General features: G+C 50.5%; 1 protein-coding gene across 1 annotated transcript in view; it reads left to right on the top strand.

Moving 5' to 3' along the window:
• The window catches only part of ABLIM3 (actin binding LIM protein family member 3), a 109,602-nt gene extending 90,458 nt beyond the window's left edge, over positions 1-19,144 (top strand). Inside the window, exons 13-24 of the mRNA XM_077895957.1 lie at positions 70-199; positions 865-963; positions 2,416-2,463; positions 4,793-4,927; positions 6,400-6,464; positions 7,688-7,835; positions 9,068-9,097; positions 9,711-9,769; positions 10,556-10,616; positions 11,303-11,310; positions 11,857-11,937; positions 17,001-19,144. Of these exons, the coding sequence (XP_077752083.1) occupies positions 70-199; positions 865-963; positions 2,416-2,463; positions 4,793-4,927; positions 6,400-6,464; positions 7,688-7,835; positions 9,068-9,097; positions 9,711-9,769; positions 10,556-10,616; positions 11,303-11,310; positions 11,857-11,937; positions 17,001-17,114 (978 nt within the window). The 3' untranslated portion in view covers positions 17,115-19,144. The remainder of the gene's footprint in view (positions 1-69; positions 200-864; positions 964-2,415; positions 2,464-4,792; positions 4,928-6,399; positions 6,465-7,687; positions 7,836-9,067; positions 9,098-9,710; positions 9,770-10,555; positions 10,617-11,302; positions 11,311-11,856; positions 11,938-17,000) is intronic.
• The last annotated feature ends 3,125 nt before the right edge of the window (positions 19,145-22,269 follow it).

The following is a 22,269-nucleotide window of genomic DNA, read 5'->3' as shown; positions in this document are numbered from 1 at the left end:
TCCCCCACCTGCCTGCCAGAGTCTTGGGCTTATTTGCTGGCTTTTCTCATGGTCCACTTCTTCCCCCAGGACATCTACGAGAACCTGGACCTCCGACAGAGAAGGGCCTCTAGCCCAGGATACATCGACTCCCCCACCTACAGTCGGCAGGGCATGTCCCCCACCTTTTCCCGCTCACCTCACCACTACTACCGCTCTGGTAAGGAAGGGGGAATAATGTAGTGGCTGGCTGTCGCCAGCTGCAGAGACAGCACAGGGCTTCCCCCCAGGATCTCCATCACAGAACAGCCCCCTGGAGCCCTGTGACCATCCGATGACCAGTTGGGCCTGAGATGCCCCTGGCAGTGGGGGGAGAAGGGGCACATGGAGCTGAGAAGCACAGGAAGGTGGGTGGTAAGCTGCCAGGAGAGGAGAGTGGTAGGCAGCCCAGCAGCCCTGGCTGCAAGACTCCGCTATCCTGGTCCTTTGGCCTGCCCCATCTGGAGGGTAGAACCAGAGGACCAGAAGCAGGCCCAGCCTTACCCCATCCAGTCAGGTCATCTGCAGCCGCCTTGAGGCTAGAGGTGAAGCAGGTGCTTGGGTGAGGAAAGCAGCACCTGAGAGGGGTGGTGGGGAGCCAAGGGCAACAAAGACACCTTCCTGAAGCTCAGTCTGGTGGATTCTTTACAACCTATGAACTCTGACCTTGGGGTGAGGCCAGAAAAGAGGGTCAAGCCTGTTTCTGCAGATATGGTGCATGAGAGCACAGCCCCTCCCTACCATCCCCGCTGTCATCATGTCACTGCTGCCTCAACTGCCACTGCGTTAATGCCTGTTTTCTCTGTGCCTCTGTTCTCTCTGGGGACCACTGCCTGCGTGCTCCAGGGCCCGAGAGTGGCCGGAGCTCTCCATACCATAGCCAGTTAGATGTGAGGTCCTCCACTCCGACCTCTTACCAGGCTCCCAAGCACTTTCACATCCCAGGTAGGCTGCCAGCCCGGAATTCCCGGCATGGGTGCATGCTCCGTGGGGTCGCCGGGCGCCCCCCACCGGCAGCAAGGAGAAGCCGGTTCCTGGGACCCTCCCTAACCAGTCTCCCACACTAACCCACCCTGCAGTCCCAGTCCCAATGGGCTAAAGCCCACCCACTTGACAGAGCCAGCCTTGATCAAGGCCACCAGGAAGCAGCCAGAGAAGTGCCTCGAATGTCTGAGGGCCGTGATGGGACGATGCAGTAGCCATGCTGAAAGTCATGCACTTTTGCATCAAAACTCTTGGGACCGAGTCCCAATTCCACTACTAAGAAGCCTGTGACCTCAGGCCAGTTACTTAACTGCCCTGAGCCTTTCTGTTCTTCCCTCTGTAGAGCCAGGCACTGTTCTGGGTGCTGGGGATGCAAATACCCTCACACTAGCCCAGATCCTTCATGGTGTCTATACATGGGGAGAAAGTTAATAACTGGGTAAACAAGTAATTTCAGGGAAATGATATGTGCCATAAACATAATTAAACTGGGCATTGTGATAGAGTGACTGGGGTGGGGGAGGCTGGGCTAGGTAGGGTGGTCAGGAAGGGCTTCTTGGAGGGGGTGACATTGAAGCCAAAAAATGATTAGGAGCCAGCCGTGCAAAGATCCTAGGGAAAAACATCCTGGGCAGAGGGCATAGCAAAGTGCAAAGGCCCTGAAACACTGAACTGGTAGCAGTCCAGCGAGGCTGGAAGTGGTGGTCAGGAGGGGGAGTGATAGGAGATAAGAGGAAGGCAGGGGCTAGGTGACATTATAGATGATTTAGACAGAGTCTTACCCTGAATTCAGCAGAACTGGTCCTGGAACCCCGTCTCCCAACCCTGAGCTCAGGATTTTACTCCCCACTCGCTTCTCTCCAGGAGCTCATCCTGCTGTTTCATCTATACCTTTCTCAACCGCCCCAGAAAGGTCCCATCCTGTTTTTGAGGGAGTGGGAGGCCGGTCATGCTGAAGCGGGGCTGCAGCATTCTGGGGACTTCCGCGTGGAATGAGGCGTGGCTGCTGGGTGGAGGCAGGGGGCACCTTCCTGACCTGCCTGCATGGGGTCCGGCTGAGCACGCACCGCCTCGTGCCTGCATGCCCACCATTCAAGCCCGAGCCCCTTCCACCGTCAAGAATCCATCCATTCCTCTCCCCTCACCTTTCTTAGAACCTCACGGGCTGAGGTTGGAAGTTGAGTTTGGAAGAGCACGTCCACCGGGGAAGGATGGTGGCCCTTCGGGGAAGATGCTGACTGTCTCTCTTTCTGAGAACAGCTGACCAACTGCTGTCTCCTTTCCTCCTCCTCGTCCTCCTCCTCCTCCTCGTCCTCCTCCTCCTCCTCCCCCTCCTCCCCCTCCTCCCCCTCCTCCCTCTCTCTCTCTTTCTCTCTCTCCTCCCCCACGGTCCCTTCCTTGTCTGCCTGGCAGCTGGAGAAAGTAACATCTACCGGAAACCCCCGATCTACAAGCGGCATGGTACGGTCGGGTCAGAGGGGGCGTGGCCAGGCAGGGGGCGGGGCCCTTAGCCCTCGTGCAGCTGGTCTACCGGGGCCACCAGGAGGGTGCGAGGCCACCAGGAGGGTGCAAGGCTGCGACTCGGGCTTTCTTGTTGGCTAACCCCCAATCACTTGAGGTGACACCGGGGAGGAGTTTGGTGTTACTTCAAAAAAGCAAGGAAGCCCTCGTGTCCCCTAAATGTTTTCCCACCTCCTTTCCAACCCCTCGTCCCTGCCATCCGATTTCCAAGTTCCATGGGCAGAGCAACCCTGGTCAAATGCGCGTAGCCCTGGGAGCACTCCAAGCAGGGATACTCAAACTTTGACGGTCCTTAGACTTGTGTGGGATGCATAGGTTCCTGCACCCCACCCCAGATCTACTGAATCTCAAATTTTTGTTGGTAACCATTTCTCTGGGCGATTTCAAACCCTGGTCTAGCTTGGAAACCACTGCTCTAAGCTATTCTCAGTCACAGTGTCCCGAGAGTAAATGAAGGCTTGGGGAGGAGATGTGGATGAGAAAGGAGCAGGGTTTTGATGAGGGTGACTTCATTCTTCCATTCATTTGTTCATTCATTCACTGATTCATTCAGTGTTTCTTCGAGAATGGTCTATGAGCACCTGTACCTGAGAGACTTACTTGAAAAGGAGATGCTCTGGACCCTCCTCTGCCCTAGACTTTCTTATTAGAAATACTGAGAGTGTGACCTAGGAATCTGCACTGTAACTGGCTTCGTTCATGATTCCGACCTGCACTCCATATGAGAACCACCAAATCAGGCACCGCTGAGACCTCCTGTTCCTTCTCACAAATATGCACTGACAGGGCCTCAGCTGCCAAAGCACAGTCCTTGCACTGAGGATGCAGAGGTGTAACTGGTACCCTGTATCCCCCCTCCCACTGGCCCCCTCTATGCCTATAGGCTGCCTGGGTAACAGAGGGGAGTACAGAATCAGAGAAGCACAGAAACAGGGGGTAGCAGCCTGGTACTGGGATCTGAGCTCACTGAGCTGGTGGAGGGGCCATAGAAATATAAGTAATGACTCTGAGTGAAGACCTGACAATATAGACAAATGTCCTCAGTTTCAGAGGGGCCCAGGCTGGGGTCCAGGTATGTCTATGAGCACGTACATATGTATGTGTGGCTGTGGAGGACAAGCCACATACCCCAAGTGGCCACAGAAAGGCACCAGCCCTGACAAGGCCAGTTTGTCCAGGAAAGGCCCCTAGGTCTCAAAGCCCTCAGGACCATGTGGGATTTTCCAGGTGGGCTCTGAGGGGCAGCACCAGAGCAGGCTCAGGAGAAGCTTGGGGTGGAGGTAGATTGCATGGATAAGCGGGTACATGAAAAGACTGAATGAAAGCAGTTGGGGTGGGAGGGACTGCCTAGGACCCAAGTCTAAGAGAATCTGCAAGCTTTGGCAGCCAGTGCTGCTGGGGAGGGCCAACCCCAGGCCCCTCTGCTGCTCTGGCTGCACAGGGTGTGGGACTATCCCTGTCTCTTCTCTCCTGAAAGACGTTCAGGGGCCTGCTTGTTTCCCCAGCCCTAGTCAGTCTCTTGCCAGGTTTTGGGCCCTGCTAAACTCACTGCCCTGAGAGGTTCTGTGTCTGCAGTAGGTCTGATGGTCCATGTTGTGGAAGCCTGAAGCTGGGTGGCACCTGACCCAGCAGACCAATTTAGATATGCAGATAGTGAAACTGAGGCAGAGAGGGACAGGATATGCCCAGTGTGACAGCTAAGTGGCAGAGCTGGGGCCAGAACCCAGCATTGTTGATTCTCTGTCCAGTGTTCCTTTCTTTGGGCCATATAGTCTCCCCAAGCAAGGTTTGGCATTTCAGTGCAAGGAGGAAGTTGATATGCCACCTGGCCCTCCTTGGCAATTCCCACCCTAAGTATGGCTCAAATCCAAAACAAGGCAGGCTCTTAATGGCTGAGGGGGGTAAGGGCAAGGAATCACCTGGGGCCCATCTAATCTTACTTGGAGGAGCCATGGCCATAGTGTTCACTTGGGGACAGACCTGGGAGTCCATGGAATGTGATGGCAGGAGCCTGCACTGAGGTCTGGTCCAAGTCTGGTCTACTTGCTGTGTGGTCTTCAGCAAGCCCCTTCCCCTCTCTGGTGTTCAGATTCCCAACTGTAACATGAAGGGCCTCAAACGAGGGTTTTCTGGCTCTGATGCTCCGTGTCCCAGACCCTGCCCTCACTCCCCTGGTCTGGAGTCTGGCTGAGAGGCAGGTAAAAAGTATACAACACACTCTTCCAGGACACTCTGCTGCCCTGAAGCTCTCTCCTTGGGTCCTTTGCAGGTGATTTGTCAACAGCAACCAAAAGCAAAACCAGTGAAGACATCAGCCAGGCCTCCAAGTACAGTCCAGCCTACTCACCGGACCCCTACTATGCTGCAGAGTCTGAGTACTGGACCTACCACGGGTCCCCCAAAGGTAATGCACCCCACAAAGAGGCCCTGACCAGAGCTCTATCACCCATGCTGAGGACACAGGGTTAGGACGGCTGCCCACTCCTTCACACAGTCGTTCATTTATTCATTCAGCAAACATGTACTGAGGGCCAGCCTTGGGGCCTCGTGAGTCACTGGGAAGCAAAATAGACCAGATCCTTGCCCTTGTGGAGTAGACACAGGTTCCAGTTGGAGAGGGAGGTGATGTCCAGGAGGTGATACACAGGAGGGAGGAGATGAGGTCGGGGGCATGCTGTCCAGCCTGGGATGTGACGAAATCTCCTCAAAGCAGAGACTCAGCTCCACAGGAGGAGTGGGAGAGAGGTAAGCCAGCAAAGTATAGAAACACATCTGCAAAGACCCCAGGTGGAAGGGCAGGTTTCCCTGGAGGAAATGAAGGACTGTCAGCTTAACCTGAAGCCACAGAAGGAGAGAAGCAGGGGGTGGGGTTCAGGGGCTGGATTCCACGGGGCCTTGTGCACTGAGCCGAGGACTGGCTCTCTGTCCTAAACAGTAGGAAGCCACTGAAGGTGACAGGATCTGATGTGTGGATTTAAGAGACCTTGACTCTGGGTTGGAAAGCGGTTTGGAAGATAAGAAAGGGAGTTTGTTTGTGCGAGATGGAAAGCTCTCACGGGCCCCCTGGCAGGGGATCTTTGTGGTCCTCAGGGCCACTATCCCACCCAGTTGGGCATCTCAAGCTGTTTCTATCAAGCATGGGGATGCATTTTCATCAAGCTTCTTTCTGATTCGGCACACACTTTACTAATTGAATGTCCATTCAGAGCCAAACTTCACAGGAACTCAGAGATGGTCCCTTCCTTGCCCTCCAAAAATTCTCCAGTTGGAAAAGGAGATAAGACACAGCACAAATACAACCCAAAATACAGTAATCCCTGAGAGATACATGTTGGGGGATGGAGGAGGGATCCTAGACCATTTCAATCACAAAAGAACAAACCAAAAAAAGAACTCCGATTGGCTTAAGCCAAAACAAGGATTTTTCTGGGTCATGAGAGTGAGTTTTTGACACACAACTGCCGTCAACAGGGCTTGTCCTGTCCCTGGGGTGACTTCGTTCTCAGGTTGGCCCTGCCCTGGTCACGGCAAGATAAGCTCCAGCCTGGCTAGGCTTACACCTCACCCTTGGCAGAAAGAGGAGTTCTCTCTCCCACTAGCAACAGGAGAAGTCCCAGCACTGAGGCTCATTAGCCACTTGGGCAGTTAGTTTCACTTGCTCCCCACGCCCATGAATGGGAGGAGCTTCGGGGCCCCCAGCGATGGGGGGTTCACCAAAGGACATTCACTCAGAGTCACTCAGCTAGAAAGCGGTTTGGCCGAGAGGAAGCCCCCACCTGTCGGGGCTCTGTGGCTCTGTGCCCCTCTGTGCCCTCTGCCTGGCGCAGGCTCAGTGGGGAGCACATGCAAGAGCTGATCCTAGCTGTCTTTTGGCAGTGCCCCGGGCCAGAAGGTTCTCATCGGGAGGAGAGGAAGATGATTTTGACCGCAGCATGCACAAGGTGAGCAAGCTCCCCCCTGGACAAGGTACCTAGGCCGTATGTTCCTTAGCCTTTGATCATTTGCTAGTGACAGAAACCAAAGTCAAACCCATTTATGGTAGAAAAAAGAAACAGGTAGTTTTGCAGAACCAAAAGGTCAAACAGTAGGGGGAGTTTCAGGTATGGCTAGATCCAGCTGCTCAGCACATGGCCATAGGAAGGCTGTCTCTCTCTTATCCTGTGCTGGCTTCCCACTGCATTGGCCTTGTGCTTGGGAGCCTCTTCTCATGTAGTGGCAGGTGAGTGCCAGCAGCTTTCATGCACCACTGGTGGGAGTGGATAGTGATGTAGCCACCAGGGAGAACAGTTTGGGGATTCCTCAGAAAGTTAAATACAGAACTACCCCCATGACCCAGCAATTCCACTCCTGGGTATTTACCCAGAAGAATTGAAAACTGGAATTCAAAAAAGGACATGTACATGCATCTTCATAGCAGCACTAGTCACAAGAGCCAAAAGAGGGAAGCGCCCAAATGTCCTTCAGTTTACAGACAGATAAGCAAAATGAGGTTCATCTGTACAATGGAATGTTAGACACAAAAAGGAATGAAAGACAGGGCACCGTGTGGACGGACCTGGAAAATACTGTGTTGAGTGAAAGAAGCCAGACACGAAAGCCCACATGTTAGATGATTCCGTTTGTACGAGATGTATGGAATGGGTAAATCCAGACAGCCAGCCTGGGGAATACCCGGGGGGAGGGGGGGAGGAGGGGGGATGCCTACTACGGGGTCCAAGGTCTTTCACATGGGGCGATAAAAACTGTTTGAAACCAAACAGAGGTGGTGGTTATACTAAATACCACTGAGGTGTTTACTATAAAGTGGTTAATTACATGTTATGCGAATGTCACCTCCATAAAAAATGTTTTAAAAAAAGATGGGAGAGGCAACAACAGTGCCAAGAAACACCCTCACTGGCCCGGCTCGAACCCTCTGCCCACCTGCCGTCAGCCAGGCCTGCTTTTGGTGCCCTCTACCAGAGCCACCTCCCCCTCCCCAGGCCACATGACCACTTGAAGAAGGGAGACAAAGTCCCAAAGGGAGCTATGAGGCTGCAGGGAGGGAGGAACACTGGGAAGGTTCACCAGAATCTTGCCACCCTGTCCTTTGTCCCCAGCCTGTCCCATCTCAGTGTTCTCTGCTTCCTTCCGACTTTCCATCTTGCTCCTCCCCCCTGCCCAGCTCCAGAGTGGGATTGGCCGGCTGATTCTGAAGGAGGAGATGAAGGCTCGGTCCAGCTCCTATGCGGATCCTTGGACCCCACCCCGGAGCTCCACCAGCAGCCGGGAGGCCCTGCACACTGCTGGCTATGATATGTCCCTCAATGGCTGTAAGCACCACTGTGGAAGTCCGCTGGGGTGGGGACACTTCCTGCCAACTCCCTCAAAGAATCTGAACTCTTCTGGCCTTGCCTGGGTCTAGAATATGGACTTAGTGAATACGGACTTAGTGCTGTATGGGGCACAAAGTAAGACCATACTCTGCCCTGAGTGGTCACTTTCTTCTTTGAAAGCTGTGACTGAAAGCTGTGACTTTTAGTCAGATTCAATGTAAAGAAAAATGTCTTCTAATACCCTGAATGGCTCGAAGATTTAAAGGACTGCCTCTTGTGGTAGTGAGCCTCCCATCATAGGAGGCAAACAAGCAGACACTGGGTGCAAGCACTCTGCCCAGAGATGATCCTCTCATTGTAAGCTCCTCCCTGTTCCTGGACAAACACATGCTTCCCTCCCTTTCTTACCCCTGTGGGAGTCAGTTCTGTTGGAAATCCTATCTCAACTCAATAATTGATGGATGATCCTCTGTGCCAGGCACTTGTAAATACATTCTCACTCTCGGTCCTCGCAAAGACTGGTAGTGTAGAGGGATTATTATCGCCCCACTATGTAGAGGAGAGTTCAGAGCTTCCTAGTTGCCCAAGATCAATAAGCTGGTAAATGACAGAGCCGGGATCAGGCCCAAGTCAGAGGGACTCCAGGCCATAAGCTGTTCTATCCTGCACCTTGACTTTAGATGAGATTGAAGATGTTGGTGGTAGTAAAGATGATAAAGCCAATTTTATTGAGTGTTTTGTATGTTGCCAGGCACTGTACTAATAATACTTTATGGTTTTATAAGTCACATATTCCTCACAATAACCCTATAAAGGAGACACGATCCCTCTGCATTTTGCAATGAGGAAACCAAAGCATGATTAAGTAACTTCTAGCAGTTAAGACATCTAATGCAGAGCCAGGATAAATTGATGAGCCTGTTTCCCTGTCTGACCACCTAGGGGCACTGTTTTCAGCCCCCGGCTCTGGGCTCTGTGCAGTGCACCAAAGCTGCTCAAAATCCAGTTCTGTTCAATGGCATCTGTGCGGCAAATGTCACAGAGCGCCCGCTTGGCAGCAGGTGCTAGGCGGGAGAGAGAGGATGCGGCGCGGCACAGCCACTGGAAACTGAGCAGAGAAGGAAGTAGTGAAGAACGCCCCTCCTCCCCACCAGCTCGGGTAGCCCAGGAATGGAAGCCATGTCTGTCTGTCCCCATGAACACTGATCTCTGGCTCTTCTCTCTTGCAGCCCCTCGGTCCCACTACCTGGCTGACAGCGGTATGTCCTTGCCTGCCCTCCCTTCATCCTGTCGTGTCCTGGGAGAACCAGAGCCGAGTTGGTTGCAGGTCCCCCGTAGATGTCCTAGCACAGTCCCGATCTCAAATCGTCCACCCACTGTCTTTGTCAGGTGGAGGCCTCAGCTATTGGTTCTGAGACCAGGGTTGCCACGCCCAATAGTTCCCAGAGAGAGAGAAAGAATGTGTGTCTCTTCCACTGATGTGGGAGCCCGTCTGTCTGGGCTTTGAGATCAACTCCAAATCCAGGGCCTCTGTCCAATGCCACCTGTTGCCACCTGTAGTAAATACGATAAAGCCAGTTTTAGGGCTTTATGGGGACACAGGGGTTCACCACAGGAGGATAGATGTGCGCAGGGTGAGGCCAGAAGACTGTGCATGTGGCCTTTGGGTGAGCCTGGAGTTCTGTCCGGGCGAGACACCCCTGAGATTGTCAGCTGCATGTCTGCAGAGCACAGCGAGGAGCTGGTGGCCTCAGCCCCTTCCCACTTCACATGGGATTGGGAAACAATATTGGCCATTTGCAGCCAGGTTACTTCTGGGAGAGGGACCCCTAGCTTGGGGCTGCTGGTAATTGTTTGGCTGTTTCTTTTCAGACCCCCTCATCTCCAAATCCGCCTCCCTGCCTGCCTACCGAAGGAACGGGCTACACAGGGTAAAAGAGAGTGTGCTGGGACATTGCCCCCAAGATGTTAACAATTCCAGCATTAGCTCCACACACTCAGAGCCTGGACATGACATTTGGCATGCAACAGATATTTATTGAAAGCTTTTTATATATGCCGGGTACTTGGAATACATCAGTAACCCCTGCCCCTTGGAGCTTAGATTCTTGTAGAGAGGAACAGAAAGCAAGTAGTAAATAGTATGCAAGTCAAACTGTAGAGAATGTAGGAAACCTTGCTAGGGGAGGAAAGGAAAATGTTGAGAAGGATAAGGGGGATAGGGAGTTTAGTTTAAAATTGCAACTTGCAATTTTATTTTTTTAAGATTTTTTTTTTATTTGAGAGAGAGAGCACATGAGCAGGGAGGAGGGGCAGAGAGAGAGGGAGAAGCAGACAACATGGGGCTCGATCCCAGGACTCCGAGATCATGACCTGAGCCAAAGGCAGACACTTAACCAACTAAGCCATTCGGACGCCCTTTGCAATTTTAAATAGAGCGGCCAGGGCAGATTTCATAGGGAAAGTGGTGTTAGAGCAACAAAAGAAAGTATGACATATAGTTCACCAAGAAATGAATATTTATCAAGTGCCTACTACATGCCACTCCTAGGACCAGGGATGTAGCCATGAGTTAAGTACCCCCAACTTGAAACTGAGTCTTCTCTAAGAGAGCCCATGTCCCACCCGCCCTGGGCCATTTTCGGGAGATGGGGGAGTGCCTCCGGGAGGCAGCTGTGAGCTTGCTCAGGCCAGCCCTGGCTCTGTCTCCCCTGCAGACACCCAGTGCAGACCTCTTCCACTATGACAGCATGAACGCCGTCAACTGGGGCATGCGAGGTGAGTGCCAGCCTCCCCTGGGAGCACAGCAGCTTTGGATGCACAACTGTGGTTTGACCTTCCATAAACGATTGCTACAGATTCAGGCCCCATGCTGGGCTCTGTCCAAACCCCCGAATTCCCACACTCCCTTTTACTTCCCATTCCCTCCCTTTCCCCCTCCCTTCCCCCATCCTCTCAAGTCCCTGGCCTTGGGTGATCTCCAGGCCATCTGTCCCATCTGGGTTCCCAGAGCCATTGCAGAGTTGTACTGCTGAGCTAGAGTTGCCTGCCAGCCCCGGGTGGAGGGAAACACTCAGAGCCAAATGCACATTGTTCCCAGCAAACGTTCCATGAGCTTCACGCTCTCCTGCCGGCCTCCACCAACTCTTACAAGCAGGCTCAGGCAGGAGGACAAGCTCTCATCAAAACCCTTCCAGATTTCTCTGGAAGATGGAGGATCTTGACCAAGTGCTTCACTATCTCAGATTCTTCTCCTTTCTAATTATCTCAAAAGTCATTTTTCATCTAAAACCATATCTCTGGATCAGCCCAACCCCTATCTCCAGCCATCCACTGTGCCCATACCAGCCTTGATTTGGGGTGAATCCAACAAGGATGGAGTCTCTAAGACAGAGGTTAGCATAGTAATGCAAAGCAGAAACCAATGTGTTTCCATTTTGTGTGTGCCTCTTTTCTCTCTACAGAGTACAAGGTAAAGCAGATACAGAGACCCTAGGGGTCTCCGAGACCCTGGATGCGGCTACTTTGGGAATCAGCAGGGAGATGACAGCACCATCTACTCAAGGAAGGGAATATTGAATAAATAACCTCAAGGGTCCTCTTAAGACCAGCATCTCCAGTCCCTCCTTGGCCTACTTTCCCTGAATCCTGCCTTATGTTTCTTGCCCACTAAAATCAGACGATTCCCCATGAGCCGCAGAGACTTTCTGGAGGCCTGCCAGTCACCCAACATTAGACATTTGCAATTAGGAGGCTTTGTGCTACATTAATGTCAAATGCCACCAAGCTTATCCCTAGCAGTATTAGAGGACTCAGATTTTATCTTTGGGGAGAAGGTGCATTGAGGCTGCCAGGAACCTCAAAGGAAACAGACCCAGCCCTTCCTCCAGACTTTGATCTCTCTCCCTGTATGGGGAGAGGAGGGAGCCCAGAAACGAAATTGGCTGGAGGGACAGCCCCACCACCTTCAGCCAACCTGGAACCCCACCCCCTACCCACCCCCATCCTCTCTCCTTAGATCTACCCTTATGAGCTGCTGCTGGTGACCACAAGAGGAAGAAATCGGTTGCCCAAGGATGTGGACCGGACACGTTTAGAGGTGAGTATAGAGAACGGAGCAGGAGCCTTTGGGTTCGAAGAGATGCCAGAAGTTGCCGATGTAACCCAGCTCAGGACGACAGGCAGAATAAAGAGCTTTAAGGTCACATAGCTTGTTGAAAAAGCAGAGACACCAACCTGGTTTCTTTAGACTAGGACCAAATGTTCTGTGCTGCCTTCTCAATTTGATTAGCATCTTTGGTTCACAGCTACAGCTGTCCACACCTGATGCTTCTGTAGGCTTAAGACAAGAGCTAGATTGGTCCCTGCCCACAGGGGCCTGCGGTCTGGTTGATAAGAAGAAACACAGCACTGTTTTGTGCAGGATGGTCCAGAAAAGCAGTGCTCCTCATGGGGAGGTGGGGGCAATCGGCAGTGTGCAGAAGGCAAAAGCAGAAAGTAGTTTTGCATCAGACTCCAGGCCCAGCCCTGGGCCTGCCATCCCCAGCTTGGTCAAGTGACAACCTCTCCAAACCTTAGTTTTTTCCCCTGTGGAGTCAGGCGATTGTAGTGCTTCCCTCAAGGGGCCAACTGGAGTAAATGAGTCACTACACACAGAGCCCTTGGCACAGAGTCTGGCAGTGTCCTGGGTGCATAGACTCTGAAGGAGCAGGTTTGTTGTTGTTTTTTTTAAGATTTTATTTTTTTATTAGAAACAGAGAGAGAGGGGATCCCTGGGTGGCTCAGCAGTTTAGCGCCTGCCTTTGGCCCAGGGTGCGATCCTGGAGTCCCGGGATCAGGTCCCGTGTCGGGCTCCCGGCATGGAGCCTGCCTGTGTCTCTGCCTCTCTCTCTCTCTCTCTCTCTCACACACACAAATAAATAAATAAATCTTTAAAAAAGAAGAAAGAAAGAAAGAAAGAAAGAAAGAAAGAAAGAAAGAAGAAAGAAAGAAAGAAAGAAAGAAGAAAGAAAGAAAGAGAAAGAGAGAGGCCAACACACAGGCAGAGGGAGAAGCGGGCTCCATGCAGGGAGCCTGACATGGGACTCGATCCTGGGCCTCCAGGATCACGCCCTGGGCCGAAGGTGGCGCTAAACTGCTAAGCCATTGGGGCTGCCCTGAAGGAGCAGGTTTGGATGGATGGAGAGGGGGAAGAGAACATCATGATTAGTGCAACAGCATGCCTACAGCCAAGAAGCAGGCCTGAGCAAGGCATCTGCATTCCCCCACCTTTGGCCTGGAGTTCTAGTCCCTGGGCCCCTGATCCCAGAGCACACTCTGCCCTTTCTACAGTGCTTCTCCCTGCCTCCCCCTCTCTTAGAATCCCCTTCCCATCCTGCCAGCCTCCTCACTCCTCAGGGCCCCCCTGTAGTGATGCCTGTGTCTCAGAGTGCTCCAGACCCTCCCAGGATGTGTCCCTCACCCCTCCTCCAGCCTCCCCCAGCCCTGTGTCCAGAGTGGAGTACCTCTCCTCCTTCCTTTGTATCAGAGCACGCAGCTATCCGTTTCCTCTGTCTGACTTAGTCAGTCCTCTACCAGAAGACCAGAACCAGAGGAAGTTTGGAAAATGTTTGTGGAATCAAATGCGGGCTTCTAGGAGAGGAGGTTCGGCACCCGTGGGATGAGCATATCAACCACCCTTCACCTGACTGCTGAGAATTCGCCCAGAATAAAGGGTCAGGCAGAGGGAGGGGGATGCGAGCTAGCCAGGAGGCTCTGTGAGACCTTCCAGCTGTAGCAAGCTGGGCCAGCAGCCTGGCGAGGGGGATTATCCCTGTTAGCAACCAGGGCTCCTTCTCTGTGGAGCCGGGAGTGGCCGCGGGTGCTGAAGGGGACAGCTCCCAGGGCAGCTCCGCGGAGCCAGCGTGAAGGGGTGGCCGGCTGGTTCATCCCGCAGGACCAGTTGCCCTCTTACATCCTCCAGGACACCCAGAAGCTCCGACCAGAGAAGCATATTCTGCCCTAAGAATCAGAAGCTTCTTTAAAATACCAATACTGTGCCCCAGCCCGGACCAATTAAATCGCAATCTAGGGAAGGAGCTCAGGCATTGGTATGTTTCAGAGGCACCCGGGGATGTCTAACCATGGAGCCTGAGCTCAGACCGCAGGGCTACAAACACTGCCCTAGCCCCCTGCACCAGTTTAAAGAGAGGACTGAAGAGCTCCTCAAGGAGCTCAGAGTGTAGATTGTCACTCACCCAAAAAATATTTGTTGAAAGTCTATTATATAGACCAGATCCTGCTCTACCTAGGACAGGTATGCAGTGTATCAGTGAACAAAACAAAGACCCCTGCCCTCTGGGAGCTGGCATTCTCACTTGAGGAGACAGACTCTAAATGACAGAAACAATAAATAAGTGACCTAGAACATGGGAACAGGACTGAGGGAAGAAGTAAAAGGAGGGCAGAGAATTGGGGGTTACAAGAAGAGGTAAGTTGCAGTATTAAATAGGGTGGTCAGACTAGATCTCACTGCATACGTGACATCCAAACAAAGACTCAGGAGAGGGAGTTAGCCATACTTATGTAAGGAGGGAGGGCATCCCAGCAGAGGGAACAGCCACTCCCAAGGCCCTAACACAGGTGAGAACAGCAAGTGGTGAGTGTGGCTGGGTGGCACGAGCACAGGTAAGAGAATGAGAAGGAAATGAAATCGAAGGAAAGGAAGACCAGACTCCACTATGTGACAGACACAGAAAGATATCATTTCAGTGGTGAGAGTGACCAGCAACTGAGTGCTTCCCTGGTGCAGGCTGCCACCCATGACCTGTACTATCTCATTCACCATCACTGTATCCAGGAGGTAGGTGCTAGGATGCTCCCACTTTCCAGAAGAGGAAATCAAGCTCAGAGGGGTAAAATAACTTGTCCAAGGTCACACATCCACATCTGCCTGGCTCTAAAACCCATGCACTTAACCTTTATGCTTTAAAGTCTATGGAGAATGTGAAAGGGACAGGGCTGGCATTAGGTGCTCTGAGAACTCGCAAGAGAAAAGAGACTCCAGCTGGCCCTTCACAGAGGGAGATCAGAAGAGCCTCAGTCTCCTCCAGGCTGTTCTATGGTGGACACAGCACTCAAGTTGAGTCAGCCAACTTTTATGACTTGTATCAAAACTCATAAAAAGGATTTTGGGGCACAGCAAAGAAAATGAGCTAGACAATCAAGAGTAAGCCTCCCCCTCCAACAACAACAAAAAAGAACAGATGAGATGACAGGTCCCCTCAGCCTTCACCATGGAAAGAGCTGAGAAGAGAACTCCCCCATATCCGCAGCATTTTTCAGCCCACCCTTGAGTGCGACTGAGACAAATATAGACAAGTCGACAGCAGGGACAAAAGAAGGGACCGTCTGGCCTGGCAGAGACTGATGGGGTCCAACAACCAAATGTGATATGTGGATGCTGTTTGAAGCCTTCTTCAAACAGCCAAACTGTAAAGATATTCCTGAGACCACTAGGGGAATTTTATTATGAGCAGGTATTAGGTAATTGCGAGGAAGTCTTGTCAATTGTTTTTAGGTTTGCTCATGCCATCAAGGATACCTAAGAAAATATCCAATATGTTTTGCTATCTCTGGGGGAGATGCATGCTGCAGTAGAGAGGCATGAATCGATATAATGCCAATGGTGTGCTTTAAAATACTTCAGCAAAACAAAATAGGTGAAGCAAATGTGACAAACTCTTGATACCTATTGAATCTGGGTAATGGGCATGGGTATACCTTGTGCTATTTTCTTCCCTTTGAGTATTGTTTAAATGTTTCATAACAGAAAGACTTATTTATGGATGTTTAATGGGATTGGCCAAGGGAGCAGCAGGAGTGCACTGTGTTTAGTCTCAGCTCTGCTACTTACCCTGACTTCCTCCCTCCCTCCCTCCCTCTTGGTCAAGTTAGTCATTTTAACCCTTTGACTTTGATTTTCTCCTCTTTCAATCGGATAGAAATAATTTCTGGTTTTCAGAGTGGTTGGAAGGATTAAGTGAGAAAAATAGGGGCAACTGTACAGTTGCAGAGTATAGGGCATAACAGAAATGCAATGCAAGGAATTGTTGGTGTTATTAAATACTGTTAGGTATTGAAAAGTCAGCTCAAAGCCATCAGCAACCAATAATATATATCCAAAATATCAAAGTTACCTTTGCTTCAAGATATGGAAATGTGGCCAAAAGATTAGTCCACATCGGCCAGAGAACTGACTAATTACTGTATGGCTGTATAAGTAATTCTTAGTGAATCTCCTTTAGTATTCAATTATCTAACATGATTGCTACCAACAGGTCATCTCAGTGATTCCAGTAGGTTTTCAGGCATGATATATGCCCTATACATCTCTTTTCAAACATAATTTAAAATTTTATTTTGAGAAAGTTTAGACCTGGAGAAAAGTTGCAAGAAGAGTAAAATGAACATCCTTCTGAACTTTCACCTAAATGCATCAATTATTAACATTTTGCCACTTTTCAGGGGCCATATATTTCTAAGACTTTTTACTATGTACCAACTTTCAAGGCTGCTTGGAAGGGCAACAGGGAGGGCAAGCAGAAAGGAGGGGGGAAACCTGCCAAGAAATGGAATGGAAACAAGGTTTCACTACATGGCATATTTAAGATAGGAAAGGACAGTTCAGTAGGTGGAGAAATATGAACAGCAATTTTTTTCATTGACTGGCCTGAGAAACAGCCTTCCAGGTCACCTGTAAAAATACCAATAAGGAGAGATGTACCTAAAATCTTGGACACACTCCGTTTTACTCCCAAAAGAAGGGAATAGCATGAGTCCCAACACACTCTGGGGTACAGGATGCAAGGAGCGGGATGCAGGCAGGTAGGTCAGCCAGGATGCATCGAGAGGCACTTAGGTGAATTCCCACCTGAGTCTGGCACAGGTGAGGGCTCTCCAACCCAGCTCCGGAGGCCCCACGGAGGAAACATTCATGCACAGCCTTCCATTCAGCAACTCCTCACCCACCCTCCCCCCCAGCGCTGCGAGGCACAGCACACCCAGGGAAACCCACAGGGTCTGCTTCTGCGTGCGCCTGCATGCGCCTGCGTGCGCCTGCCCCCAGCCTCCACCTGTCGTCCTCAAGCTGTTCCCTCTCTGTCCCCTCCACGCTCCTTTCAGCGCCACCTGTCCCAGGAAGAGTTCTACCAAGTGTTTGGCATGACCATCTCTGAGTTTGACCGGCTGGCCCTCTGGAAGAGAAATGAACTGAAGAAGCAAGCCCGGCTGTTCTAGGCAGAGGCTCTATAAATATATATGCATTTATATAAAGATATATGTAAAATCTCTATACTGAAGCTCGGTATAATCCTCTCTTGTGTAATGGGACACACTGCCTGCCATGAGACTTGCTTTTCTGTACTGTCAGGCAAGCCCACGTCATCGAGATATTTTTATGCTCCTTACTGTCTCTTTTCTAAGTGCTCTGGGGTTTGGGAAGGGATTTGAGGGGACTCCCATTGTTTTACTGGGGATCCTTTTTATACCGAAACATCTGTCCCAACCTGAGTCCCCCAAGGTCCAACTCTTTCCTAAAGGAGGTGCCTGAAGAAGTCTCTCTTCTTTCTGCTTCTTGGCTCTTTCCCCAGTCTCCAGGGTAATGCTGACCATGCAGTTTTCACACCTTACTGGCCCCGGAGGGGCCCTCCCAGTGGGAGGATCCACAGCAATCTCCCAAAGTCACTGAGCACCTCTGAGAGCCCATGAAGAATTTTCTCATCTCCCCCAGTTAGGAGTTCTGTGCTCTCTGAGGGTTACACACTTCGCAGTGTGAGCTCCAATCCACTCGATAGAGCAGCAAACAAGTGGCTAGGGCCTTGGCCTCTCTGCAGCCCCTTAGTCCTCCTTCTGCCCTTGATTCTAACCTCTCCCTTGTCCGAGTCTCATGGTAGAGAAAGAAGAGGCACTTCCCTTCCCTCTGCCACTTCCAACTGGCCCCTTTGCCTGGCCCCAACGTGGAGACGAGGGAAGGCGTGGGAGCTGGCAGCAGGAGCCAGAGCAGGGCACCTGTTAGAATTGGAGCTGCAGGACCTCTTGGGATTGTCCTCTCACCCTCAGTGCTCCCAGCACTTCCTGAACCCCCACCCCCACCTTTGGAGGAGAGGCCCATTATTACAGCCTGTATTCTTCAGCCTTACTACAATCTATGTGCCTGACAACTCAACACACCACAGGGCTAACGTTCCCATCATAGATCCAACAGAACAACTAGACAGACAACCTCTAACACCCCTCTAAACATCATACAGGCCATGTCCCAGAGAAAGCTTCCTGGTCTACACCTGCTGGTCCCTGGGCTAGAAGGGCAACTGAAGCAGCCCCCACCCAGTCACTGGGTCCCACTGCAAAGTTGGCCATGTTTCATAGGTGAAATCTTTGGAAGAATGGCTGCTTACAGAATTCCAAAATGAAGCATTGGCCAACACTGCTCATGATAACCCTGGATTTTCCCAGTGGCTGCCTTTCCTGCCCTCTTGCCTTCTTGAACAAGGATGAAAGCATAACGCTAACTTCTCTCCTCCCTTCCCCAAACCTTTGACACACACACCCCCCCCCCCATTGGTGATGTTTGGTGGGGTCTGTTCCTTCTTGGAGATGGCTTGATTTGGGTCATTTTGAGGTCACAGAGGGAAGATGAAGAAGTGGAAATAACCATTATGACTCTCAAGAGGCTGATGATGTGACATGGTGTATATAGAACTGGCTTCAATTCAGCAAACTCTCACTGAGCACCTGCTGTATACTGAGCACTGAATGGGGGAGGGGGATGGGAGCACTGAGATGATCAACATGGTATCTGGGCTGGGGGGCAGGCCTGCTAACAATGGGTGTCGTCGGGCACGGACTCACATGTGATGGATGTAAGGCAGGAAGTGATGGGAGACGGCATGAGAATGTGTTTGTGGAATTACAGAGAAAGCAGATGCAAGTTGGTGCAGACTAAGGAATGCGTTCTGGAAGAGACTGCACTTGAGCAAAGTTCAGGAAGGATCTTTGTAAACAGAGAGGAGACTGTAACTTGAAAGGGTGATAGGATGAGGGGCCAGAAGGAGGTCTATTATACTCTCATTTAAAACATCAACCCTCTGCAACTCTCTTTTTGGCCAGCATCTTTCAACTGTCCTGACCCTTTAGAAATGTCCCCAGCCAGACACAATCATTGAAACTGCCTCATTATCACTGGTTGAGAACTTGGCAAGATGAAGGGCTTTTGTTATTGTTGTTGGGTATTTTTGTTTCCCATAAAAGCACATAATTTCAACCCAGACCTGTGTCCTTCTGTTGTTTCTGGTGTGAGTGGAAATGCGTGATAGAGGAAGAGGCTAAACCGTGCACATTTTCCAAAATAAAAGAGTCTAGAAAGCAGCTCTCTCTTGGCCTCAGTTTCTCCTTCTGTAAATTAAGAAGATATGACAAGGGAAGCATCACCCAGGTTGTTTCCTGCAGAACATAGAGTTCCGCGAGATGGTGGAGAATATTCCAACAAATACGGTTGTATGATCCAAAAACTAATAATAATAACAATAGTTCATTATTAAGTACTGATAGTGTGCCAAGTTCTACACTGAAGACTTTGCACCCACCATGCCATGTCAGCCTCCGTAACAACCTAAGAGGGAGGAAATAAGAATAATTATATCTCACAGATGAGAAAACAGCTTTCAAGAGGACTTATAATTACCATGATGGAGCGAGAAGCCACTTCCAGCCTGTTTGGGCTTAGAAACACCAGCTTAGCCCCTCTCAGCAGTCAGGATGCTTTCAGCTGCAAGTAAGAAGTGCCTTCTTAAAAGTGACTTAAACAATGAGAGTCCATATAATCCTGCACAACTGGAGATCCAGGTGCAGGCTAATCAACTCAGTTCGATGATGCTGTTGGAGGCCCAGGTTCTCTGCATCTCTCCACTCCACCAACCTCAGTAGAGTGGCTTTTATCCCTAGATATGACCCCTTTTGTTCACAAAAGGCAGCTGTGGCTCCAGGTATCATGTCTTCACCCAACAACATAAAAAAAAAAACAAAAAAAAAAAACAGGAAAGAAATTTCCCTTTATGTGTCTCTTTTGATCAGAAAACTATCCCAGACATCCTCAGTAGACTTCCCAGGTCCCGTTGGCAGAATTAGGGAATAGATTCATGCCCTTGCTACAAAGAAGGCTGGAATGTTAAGTACTTGGCATTTTGAACCTCGATAGTGGTGGCTGAGAAAGGAAAGCCTTCTGGAAAAGTGAATCACATTGTCCCTGCCACAGCCACTGTCGCTCCCCTTAGAGACCCCACCATGCACATTGCCAAAAGTCCCACAAAGCCTTGCAGGACCGTTGTGTAATCCAATGTTTCATAAACTAATTTGACATAATTTGACATAACTCATTTGACATAACTAATTTGACATAAGAAATGTTAGACTTACTGTATTTCCTATTTCTATCCTAAGATAAACACTTATCTCACTCTTGACATCTCTGAAGATGGGATGTGGCTTAAAGGTATCTCCTTTCCTGACCTCTCATCAAATGATTTTTCTAAGAATCATCCCCACCACACCCCTCCAGACAGGTAACTCAAATGTGCAACAGGACACTAAAGAATGCTCTTTTGTCCCTGCCTGCACACACACACTCAGGGAAAACTGAGCATCTGCTGGGAGGCAGGAGCACTAAGATTCAACAGTGTGTAAGGCAGAGCTCTCAGATAGCTCTGGTCGAGAGGAGGGAACAGATTGTAAGTAAGTAACAGGGAAAGAGAGGACACAAAAAGATAACTGCCGCACAGACAACAGAGTACCCGAGAGAGGAGCAGCAAAGAACTCGCTTCACATACTCACTGAAGGATGAAAACAAAGTATGCAAGGGGAAAGTAGGGGTGACAGCACTCTAAGCACAGAGACAGCATGTGCAAAGGCACCGTGGTTGGTGAAAGTTTGGTGTATTTGAGGAACTAAATGTTCCAGTGAAGGTATAAAGGAATGAGTGAGGGGGAGAAAGATTAGAAGTGGGGGGGGGGGCGCCCAGTGGCTCAGTTGGTTAAGTGTCCAACTCTTGATTTCAGCTCAGGTCTTAATCTCAGGGTCATGAGTTCAAGCCCCTTATTGGGCTCCATACTGGGCATAAAGCCTACTTTAAAAAAAGAAGAGGAGGAAGGGAAGGCAGGCAGGGAGCAGAACATGCCAGGAGACTGAATGCCTCTCATTCATTCAGGCTTTGTGGACACTGTCTGGCTTGCACTGTGGTTATAAACCTACTAGGTGCAGAGGAGCCTTGTTACTTGGAGTGCAGGCCCCTACCAGTACCATGGGAGTCACCTTCGGAGCTTGTTAGAAATGCTGAATCTCAGGCCGCTTCCCTGACCTCCTCGGTCCACATCTGTATTTTAATCAGACTGCCAGTGACTGACACATATGGTGAGGTTAGAGAAGCGCTGCTCTAAACCATCGTCCTTTTATGGACAAATGCCAACACATTTGTGCCAGCCTTTCTGAAGTTCCAGAAGGGAACTTTTCTCCATGCACATGACATTTTTGAACACTGGGGGGCAACCTTACATTAATAAAGCAGAACATGATGGGGGGGGGGGCGCGAAAGCGTAAAAATCACAGAATGTGAGAGCCTGAAGTCAATACAATGGCCGCATTTTGCAGCCACAGCAACAGGCCCACTGAGCATCTGGACAGAGCAGGACAAGCAGCCCGGTCACCTGCACTGGAGCCCGTCATCCTCACCAGGCACCTGGAGCAGAAACGTGGGCCTAGCTGTGGAAGGTGTCAACAGCTGCAGCTGGCCCTGAACAGAGCCAAACGTGGAGAAGGAGGGCTTGAAATTCAAGGAGAGGAAAGCACTGCTAAAATTCATAGTAATTAACATCACAGAACTGCGCCATCTCCATGAAAACCCCACGTGGAATTAACTTTTTTATTATTATTATTCCTGAGAGACACAGAGAAGCGGAGACATAGAGGAAGAAGCAGGTTCCTCACAAGGAGCCCGATGTGGGACTCGATCCCCAGACTGGGATCATGCCCTGAGTCAAAGGCAGACACAACCGCTGAGTCACCCAGGCATCCCTGGAATTTATTTTATTTTATTTTATTTTATTTTATTTTATTTTATTTTATTTTATTTATTTTATTAAGATTTTATTTATTTATTCATGAGAGACACAGAGAGAGAGACAGGCAGAGACACAGGCAGAGGGAGAAGCAGGCTCCATGCAGGGAGCCCGACGTGGGACTCGATCCCAGGTCTCCAGGATCACACCCTGGGCCGAAGGCAGGCACTAAACCACTGAGCCACCCAGGGATCCCCTGGAATTAATTTTTAAATGCTTCATTTCACATCAGACTTCAAGTTGCTGAAAATCTTGCCTACACAATGATAAACACCTACTTACAG

The sequence above is a fragment of the Canis aureus genome, chromosome 4 (assembly GCF_053574225.1).
Source record: "Canis aureus isolate CA01 chromosome 4, VMU_Caureus_v.1.0, whole genome shotgun sequence".
Taxonomy (NCBI): Eukaryota; Metazoa; Chordata; class Mammalia; order Carnivora; family Canidae; genus Canis; species Canis aureus.
The sequence above is the reverse complement of the archived record's forward strand: the minus strand, read 5'-3'. Positions and strand labels throughout refer to the sequence as shown.